Here is a 9,113-nt window from a genome sequence, read left to right as displayed (position 1 = left end):
TTTCAGTTGTGACTTCTTCGTATACAAATACAAGCATAAACACGAAAACGAAACAGCATGTTACTAAAAACGGGTGAAAAATAATGTTAAGTTTTTAGAAATTTAATGAAAAATTACATGCATGTCATCTTACTCGTGTGTTAAGGTTACAGGAATAGTTTTAGGTGAGTGAGTATGACTAGTTAGCAGCTGATTGATGATATAAAGTAGGTAGTGTAGGCCAGAGGAGACAGGACCGAGGAGACCTTCATTCAACACTGAAAAAGATGCTGTGTGGTTATTTTATGGACAGTTCGTACCTGCATTAGTAATTTGTATTGGGATAGGGATATTTCAATTTAATTACTTTATTTTAGCCTATATTATAGCATAAGTTTACAGTATTATGTAAACTTACTAAATAATACAACTAGCTACCTTCCTTGTACTATTTTTTTATATAGGGGCCTATCATCTTTATGAAAATATTATATTTATTATTTTTTTATTCATTTTCAGTTTTGTTGAAATAAGCATAGTGAAAAGATGAGTAAACCAGATCGAATCTTTCGTCAAATCTTTCAGTTTGGAAGTACAGACCTGACACATTGGTTTCCATCACATATGGCAAAAGGCGAGTAACGTACTACAGTACAAAAAACGAAAAACATAAAAAATAAATTGGTAACGACGTAACGTATATAAATATACTTTTTTCATTATTTCTACTTCATATTTCAGGAATGAAGAAAATGATGGCAACATTGAAGAAAGTTGATTTAGTTGTTGAAGTTCATGATGCAAGAATATCCTTTTATAACGAAAATATTAAAAGTTATCACTAGGTTAACAACAATAAGAAATGGCTGGCATAACAGCTTAATCCCTCTTTTTATTTGTTACAACACAATTATGAAATTTCAAAATAGGTACAAGAAATGAAATATATTATGTTTGTGATAACTAGTGATAAAAAAAACTTTCCTGCGCAAAAGGTGTGTATCATTTCAAACCTCAAAATGTCAAATTTGTTTAGTTTTGAAATAACTAGGAGGTGACTCGCTCCTAATTCTGGAGGACTATAAACCAGTTCATTAGTTGAGACAAGTAAGGGTTACCCTGGTGAACTGGTTCACAAAATAGCCCCTGTTCTGGGGGACTACCACCTATATCTGACAGTGAATCATTTGCTATTGGTAATCCTTGGCCACATGTACCTAAATATATAGAAATGTTTACAAAATAATAACCTTGATTCTCTCATTTAAACCCATTCACAATCCTCTTCAACATCGGACAATTCTCTTTTTTTATTTTATACCAAAACAAAAAAAACTCCTATATTTATTAAACATTCCTATAGCAGGAAGAAACACAATACTGAAAGAGTTGATGGGTGTTAGACCAAGTTTGCTGGTTCTAAATAAAATGGATCTTGCTGATTTGGATAAAACAAAAGTAAGTGTTTTACTGATAAAAGGAACATCAATAATTCTGTGTCTGTTTTCACTATTTAATTACACTTAGTGAAGTGAAACACTTATTCTTAAAATGTAAACAGGGGTAAATACTTAAGTGAAATAGTATTAATGACAAAAGTTTCATTTAAGTGTGATTGGTAGTTATTGCTACTGTGTCCTATGAGAGAACAGCAATCAAATTCTATTCGAATTCATTTATTGGTCAAATAGATAAGAATAAAAATCAGAAAATCTTTGTTAAAACAGTTTAAAATACATGAACAATGTTTAAAACCATAGTAAAGCACAGACAAAATTAAAAGTTATACAAAAATAATTTGTATATAATATCCACTAAACACTCCGATGAACCATGTGACCGTATTCACCAATCATGAAATATTAAGTATTTCACTTAAGTTATTAAATATTTAACTTACACAAATATTTGTTTATATAAGTTTTCTTTAACATTAGTGTGAGTAGTGAAGAAAATATTTTAAAATAAAAAAAACATTTTTTTTAAAAATCTGTTATTTTTTGTTAATTAGATGATTATTGATAATTTAAGAGAAGAAAGAGAAAACAAACAAATGATGTTTTGTGAATGTTTAACCCAACACAGTCGATCTGCTAAAAAGGTATTATCAACCATTTTGTACACATGACCAACGTCTTATCATCCCTTAAGCTTGGTTCCCACTAGAACGTAAACGCAACGTAAGCGTTTTAACCAATGACAAGCGAAGTTATAGACAGTTAGCAATCAATCACAAGCGAATAAGCCATCGCTTGTGATTGGTCAATTCACTTACGTTGCGTTACGTCCTTGCGTTGCGTCGCTAGTGGGAACCACGCTTTATAAACAATGAGGAAATACAGTGCAAACAAACAAACAAGAGTATGAACACATGACAACATCTGCAAGAGTCTAAAAAAAAAAATCCTCAGGAATATTCCCACCCCTAGAACACGAAATTGGGCTGACTTTGGAGAGTGGGATAATATCCTGGGAAAGCCTGGTTCAGGAAAAAAAAAAATAGTAAGTATTTTTTGTAAAAACTCATCAGAACAGATCAAAAGTTAATACTGAGATTATACCCGAGTATATTCCTGTTTGTGAAATCAGACATAAAGTAGGAGGTGGGATTAGACGTGAAGTGGGATTATACCCGAGGATATATGGTAATATAAAATTGTTAATATGGTATCATAGTTAAGTTAATTTCTAACATAAATAATCCTTTTCAAGGTTATGCCAAAAATTGTTGAAATAATTGAATCTAGTGAAAGGTATAACAGGGATGAAGAAGTGGAATATTCCATTTTGTGTACAGGGATACCAAACGTTGGGAAGTCATCTTTGATTAATGCAATGAGAAGACTACATTTAAAAAAAGGTAAAACGTTGGAATTAGTATTCATTCATTCATTCATTCATTCTTTATTTAGCCTTTAAAATCGAAATACATTTAAAACAAACTAACAAAAACAAGACAGGTGAAAATCTAAGGAGGCAAGGATAAGCAAAAGCAATTAAAATCGCTGTAGCTCACAGGCTTGCTTATCCATAGTAGTTCAAATGTAATCCAAACGTTTGAGTTAAACAATTTTATTCATTGTTTACTTTCAACTGGACTGGTGTATGTTGTTGTGAACTAAAAAGCCCAACGTTATTTATACGTAATATCTTTTGATTCTAGGAAGAGGAACCAGCACAGCACCAACACCAGGAGTAACTAGATCTGTTTTACATAAAATTAAAGCAAGTTTTTAATAATATTATTTTTTAGGTTAGGTTAGTTGACTACACATTATTTCAGCATCTGCAAAAATATATTTTGTGTGTATGGTCACTTCATTTGAATAAAATTGATATATTTAAACTTTATGAATGTAATAACATTTTAGCTTAGAAACATTAATTAAAATTAGAATTCCAGAGGCTTTATGATACTACAACTATATGCGACTGATTGACATTGTAAAGCTTATTAGGCATCAAATGGGTCCCATCCTCATTAGTGCAACACCAACTCTTTGTCCTTTAGAAGTCCAGTGTAGGGCAACTCATGGGAGTCTGTCTGTCTGTCTGTCTCATAATTATCCAATCCTGTTCCAACGCCTGTTGATTCTTGTCCATGCTATTTTACTGCAATTGTGGAGGGTGACTCTCACAATGTATAATCTCCTCTGTATATGCCACTACTGTACTGTACTCTCCATCTTTACTCCTCCCTAACCACTCCTAAAGTAAAAAAAAAAGAATAACAATCTTTGCTCTATACTGTTACAGGTGAACGAAAGACCGACAATATGGTTATACGACACACCAGGAGTCCTCACTCCACAGATACAACATCCAGATATTGGTATGAAACTAGCTGTTTGTGGTAAGGCCAAATTCTTATACTTTAAGTAGGCTTGTTTTCTCTTGCATAATTGACCTTTCATGATCTTTAGGGTCATAGGCTGTCATATAGATTGTAAATATTTCAGGCAAAATGAAGCTTTATGAACAAAATTGAAAGTGTGAATTTACTGTATGTGAAGGGGATTACTTGGCAATATTTGCCCATATGGACATGGTGATGTCATATCACTACCATTTTTGGAAATATCACTATCATATATGGGCACATAACACTTTTGTTGTCAAACAAGTTTGATAGTGTAGACAGAGCTTTTGAAAAGTACTTACTTTGTTTGTTTTTAAGTAGTTAATAGATATATAATTACAGAACATGCCTATTGATTTTCAAAAGAATTGATATATTGGTCACGTCACAAAAGCTTATGACTTACCTGTATCTTCCATATGAGATATTAAATAGCACGCCCTCTGTATCCTTTTAACATGGGCTAGTACTACTAGTAGTAATATTATATCAATCAATAGTAATATCAAGTAGTAAGCCCTCTCTCTCCAAATATAGTTTTCCCTGATATATTTTGCAAAGTACTTCACTCAGTTTCTGAGTGCTTTCATTTGTTTTTCTTTTTTACTAAGGAACGATACCAGATCACCGAGTTGGAATCGATATTATCTGTGATTATTTGCTATACATACTCAACAAACAAGAAATCCATAAGTAAATTATAAAATGTTGCAATTTTAAAATCAATTTTTAAAATGTATATTAATAAGCTAAGCATGGGAAACTATTTTTGCTATTTTTGTAAAAATAATACTGACTTTTTTGTATAGATATGTTGAATATTTTGAGTTGGACAGCCCTACAGATGATATTATGCAAGTTTTATTTCACATAGCGGACAAACAAAAGAAAACTATCTTATTAAAAACGTATGATGGTAAGAAATTGTCTTTTGTTCTAATATCTTTCACAAAAGCAAAGACTACTGTTTGTAATAACATCAACCAGATGAGCTCAGCTTTTATTTCATTTACATTACTATTAATAAATAACAGCAATACTACTGTATACAGCAGGGGACCTTTCATGAGTTGAAAGATTGTTCTAATTAATATAACAAGGCAAAGCCGAGTTAGGACAGATTTTCAATGAATGCAAATATTCTTCAATTCTATTCTTCATCAATGAATACAACACTTTTCTAAAGTAGACTATTATTTAATTAATCCTTTGCTTTCAATGTATTATTGTTGTCAGTAATGTGGTAACTGCAAAACATACATATTTCAGGTTCAGTTGTGAGAAGGCCGGATATGTTTAGAGCTGCAGATATGATGTTGCGGGCATTCCGTAAAGGAGAGTTAGGCCGAGTAACGTTGGATGATGCATAGTATGGAGAACCTAATATGACGTTGAGGAAATTTGTTGCACTCCTGAATCGGAGGGCGATATTGTGGAGTTTGTTTCGTATCTAATATAAATAATGGGTCATGGCGAATAGAATTCTAGTTTTGAACTAATGAACTTTATCAGGAAGCCAGCCAGTTGATGAAGAGGAGATATTATGCAATCCAGGATTGTGATTTTAAATTGAACAATCAATAAAATTTGTCTTGTATATCCTGTGAATAAAATAATAAATTTTGCTAATTTAAATACGTTGTATGTATTGTTGTTTGTTGTCGACACAAATTGAAACCATTTTTTACATCCGTTCTTTCAATATAGTATACTTTTTCCTGGCCAGCATTATCTTTGGGGTGCCTCTGTCTTGGTTGTTGTCTCTGAGCACCCGGTCGTCTGTGGCAAGGCAAATGTGTATCCTGCTCCTTTGTTTGGTCACCTAGGTAGGGGTCCGGGACCTCGACAGAACGTTTGTCAGGAATTTGTATGATTTGTTTTTTTATTTTAAATGCGCCTTGAGCACTCTTGAGTGGTATGTGCGCTATACAAATCCTGTTATTATTATGGCACATCTTATTTTAACATTGCCTTTTCTTTTTGTTTTATTGTCTTAATTATGCCAAGCAAAGTTATTTTCCATTTTAAATGGGACCAATAAAATTTCTTAAATCTTGAAAACATAACAAATGTAACATCACAAACAAGATATTGAGACTGATATTTATTTATTAGTGCAAAATTTTCAAGAACAAACAAGCATAAATTCTATATTATTTACATAATCAAAAAATAATTTGTTATACTGTAGTATTTAGCAGACCAGCAAGCGCACACACACATACTCGTCACACTTGGCAGCATTCAATGCTCTTTTGGATAGTCTAATGAATTCATGTTCTCAAATTAACTACATTATTCAAACTACATTAAATCAAATGACCACATTATCATATCTCGCATCCAAATATGGTATTTCACACATCTTGAAATTCACCAATCATCATCAATCTAATATTTTAAATCCAAATATGTTTTTTTTGCCACATTTTGAAATTAACCAATCACAAAAAAAAACCATTTTAATACCAAAATATACAATAGAATACATTAAATAATTTGTTTTTATCATTCTCCCACCTCATCTAAATTATTCCAAACTTAAGGCAGTCTGTTGTTTTCATCTCTACTTCACTGGTTAAATTACACAACCAAAAACCTTCCCACACCCAAAAATTGCTTTAATACCAGCTACCACTTAATCTATTTAGCACCGCAGACCTTCTTAAGGCTGTTACAGACCAAGCAAGTGCTATGCTTATTCTAATCTAAGGTGATAAAAAAAGTATTCCAATATTTTGCTGATATTTTTGATAACATACAATATTAGTTCCTATCAATCTATCCCATATATCAAATAAAAAATGAATAGACACACAGTACTGAATCAAGATTTTGATTTATAAACCCATTATAACAAATTTAAACTAAATGTTTTGTTTCAAATGCCTATATATAAAAATACACACGCTGTAATAGCTTTTGGTAGCATTCTGGTAGAATTGTAGTATTAATTATTTGTATCAATACATTTAATAAATTTAATATGCATATCAAGACATATTATATACTGTCATATCAATTATCTAAAGGTGTGGCAGGGGAGTGGCAATTTACAAGGAAGACAAGTGAATAATTTCATTAAACATAAACATTTGAATTAAATTAATTAAAACACATTATATAGTGACAAACATGATATAAATTAAATGGTACCATATTAATAAATTAAATTAGAAAAGTACTGAGAATAATTCACGGAATGTAGTCTAAATATAATGAACGAAATGAAACCAAAAATGTGGAAGTTTTGAAAGATAATGGAAACAACTAAAAATGGAATTAATATATTTTGTATCTAACAAAAAAAAAAGACTGTTTGTAAAAACAAATTAAATGCATACTTTTGAAACTGCAAATGGCAAGAAAAAAAGTGAATATATAGTATACAGTACACACATGCTATATATCATTTGCTTTAAAGTCAGTCAGTCATAAAAAATAAAGGGCATAGTGGATATTAAACGTATCACAATAATATCAGTTTGGGTTGTATACATTTATATCTTTACTGGGAAGACAAATATAGAACTACTATCATTAGATTTATAATCAACTGTAAATAATACCATTTAAAATGATTTATTTTTAATAATGAACCATATACAAAAATTGATGTATAAATTATAAACTATAATATTGCACAGACAATTGCAAACATGTCTGTTCTTGTCTCTCAAATCCTTTTATAGAAATTTACATACATATAATGAGGTGCATATAAACAATACAACTGTACCATATTTTTAATATAAAAATCTTAATTAGTTTTGTAAATCTAGTATATAATTCAAAACAATTGAATTAATTATATATAGATTTATATAGTCTACTATGTTTACGGAAAAGAGTCTAAGGCTTAATAACTTTACTCTCTATATATATATATTCTGTATATTTATTTATTTTTCTATGTTAAAAAATTGATGCTTAGATAGCCAAAAGGACGGATTTTAAGATATATTGCGCTGCTAAGAGTAGGTGAGATAACATTTATAGATTGTAGATTTAAAACTGGTAAGAATAATTGATTTATTAATTTATCAAATGCCATCATGTTTAAATAAAGGTGATTTAGTATTGTTTGTAGAAACATGGCTGAATATTTATCATCTTAAAAATGCTACTATAAGTTGTAAAGCAATACAGTACAACTGGCTTTATTTGTGTAACAATGTTTATATTTGAAATTATATATCATTCAGTTGTGTATTGCTTCTGATTCCAGTGTGATCGAAATATGTTAATATAAACACTATTTTTTATGTTTCATTGAACTACTCTAAACTATTATTAAGATCATTTCCATTAATTTAACCATTTTCTATGTAAATAGAATAAGTAACAGTTTCTATTATCAAGATATTCTGCAACTTCTTTCAAACTTCAAAACTTATCAGTAACTAACCTAGTCAGTAACTAACCTAGTCAGTAACTAACCTAGTCATTCTTGTTTGCTGACCAAGTTAGCAATCCCACTCCATAAATTAAAGGTTACACACACATATTGGCTATAACCTTTACAGACAACTGTATAGAGATTCAAACTTACTATCAACAAAATAACCACATCAGCATTCAACATACATTATTATATTGCTTCATTCTCACAAGGAAAAAAAAAATAAATGTCACTTTAATGTCACTTCAAATCTGTCTTGTTCATCATAAGGCTACAGCTAGATTCTACTTTCCGCTTGAACCCTTTCTAGTAGCACTCCTATCTCTACGCGTCATTGACGTTTTCAAATTGACTCTATGCTGTTCAGCTTTTCTCGCAGTTTTAGGATCTAGCGGAAGCTCTCGGCCACCACGCTTCATCGTTGGTCCTACCGTACTCTTGTGTCGATGGGTGGTGCTTGGACGTGCACTGTTTGAACCTTGACTTGAATCACTACCTACTGAATTTAAACTGCTAGTACTTCCTCGGACATCGGTAGTGGACAATTTCAAACTCTCGCGTGATAAGCGATGAGAAGATTGCTTGTGATGTCTCAATGTTTGCCGTGAATGCTTTTCGCCTCTTGATAATTGTGACGACGGTCGTGGGTAAGGGTCTTCTTTAAATGATTTTATTCGCAGCTCTTCGCTAGAAAATGATCTCTGTTCTTGGACAAGTCTGGGACTGTTCCGAGAATGCGTCAGAACCTTGGCACGTAAACTTTCTTGGGAACTAAAAAAGTAAGAGAATTGTAATTTGTATAAATTGTTTCGCAAGGATATGGTTTTTGGTTCACGACAAGTCAGAGACTGATATTGTCTTTTTACACAGTGT

At 31.2% G+C, this 9,113-nt stretch overlaps 2 protein-coding genes across 4 annotated transcripts in view; one reads left to right on the top strand and one right to left on the bottom strand.

The window, feature by feature from the left end:
* Window positions 1-25: 25 nt before the first annotated feature.
* On the top strand, window positions 26-5,442 carry LOC140051343 (mitochondrial ribosome-associated GTPase 1-like). Its single transcript, XM_072096529.1, has 11 exons — window positions 26-164; window positions 499-613; window positions 721-787; window positions 1,335-1,437; window positions 1,991-2,080; window positions 2,692-2,839; window positions 3,143-3,204; window positions 3,736-3,832; window positions 4,450-4,531; window positions 4,648-4,754; window positions 5,108-5,442. Exons 2-11 carry the CDS (start codon window positions 526-528, stop codon window positions 5,206-5,208), a joined length of 945 nt encoding a protein of 314 aa, XP_071952630.1. The 5' UTR covers window positions 26-164; window positions 499-525; the 3' UTR covers window positions 5,209-5,442.
* A 487-nt stretch (window positions 5,443-5,929) lies between these two features.
* Window positions 5,930-9,113, bottom strand: part of LOC140051885 (afadin- and alpha-actinin-binding protein B-like) — a 30,479-nt gene continuing 27,295 nt past the window's right edge. For all 3 annotated transcript variants that reach the window (XM_072097218.1, XM_072097220.1, XM_072097219.1), the window contains exon 12: window positions 5,930-9,011. In XM_072097218.1, the coding sequence (XP_071953319.1) occupies window positions 8,525-9,011 (487 nt within the window). In that variant the 3' untranslated portion in view covers window positions 5,930-8,524. The remainder of the gene's footprint in view (window positions 9,012-9,113) is intronic.

This window comes from Antedon mediterranea, chromosome 6 (genome assembly GCF_964355755.1).
Source record: "Antedon mediterranea chromosome 6, ecAntMedi1.1, whole genome shotgun sequence".
Lineage (NCBI taxonomy): Eukaryota > Metazoa > Echinodermata > Crinoidea > Comatulida > Antedonidae > Antedon > Antedon mediterranea.
This window is presented reverse-complemented; position numbering and strand designations above follow the sequence as displayed.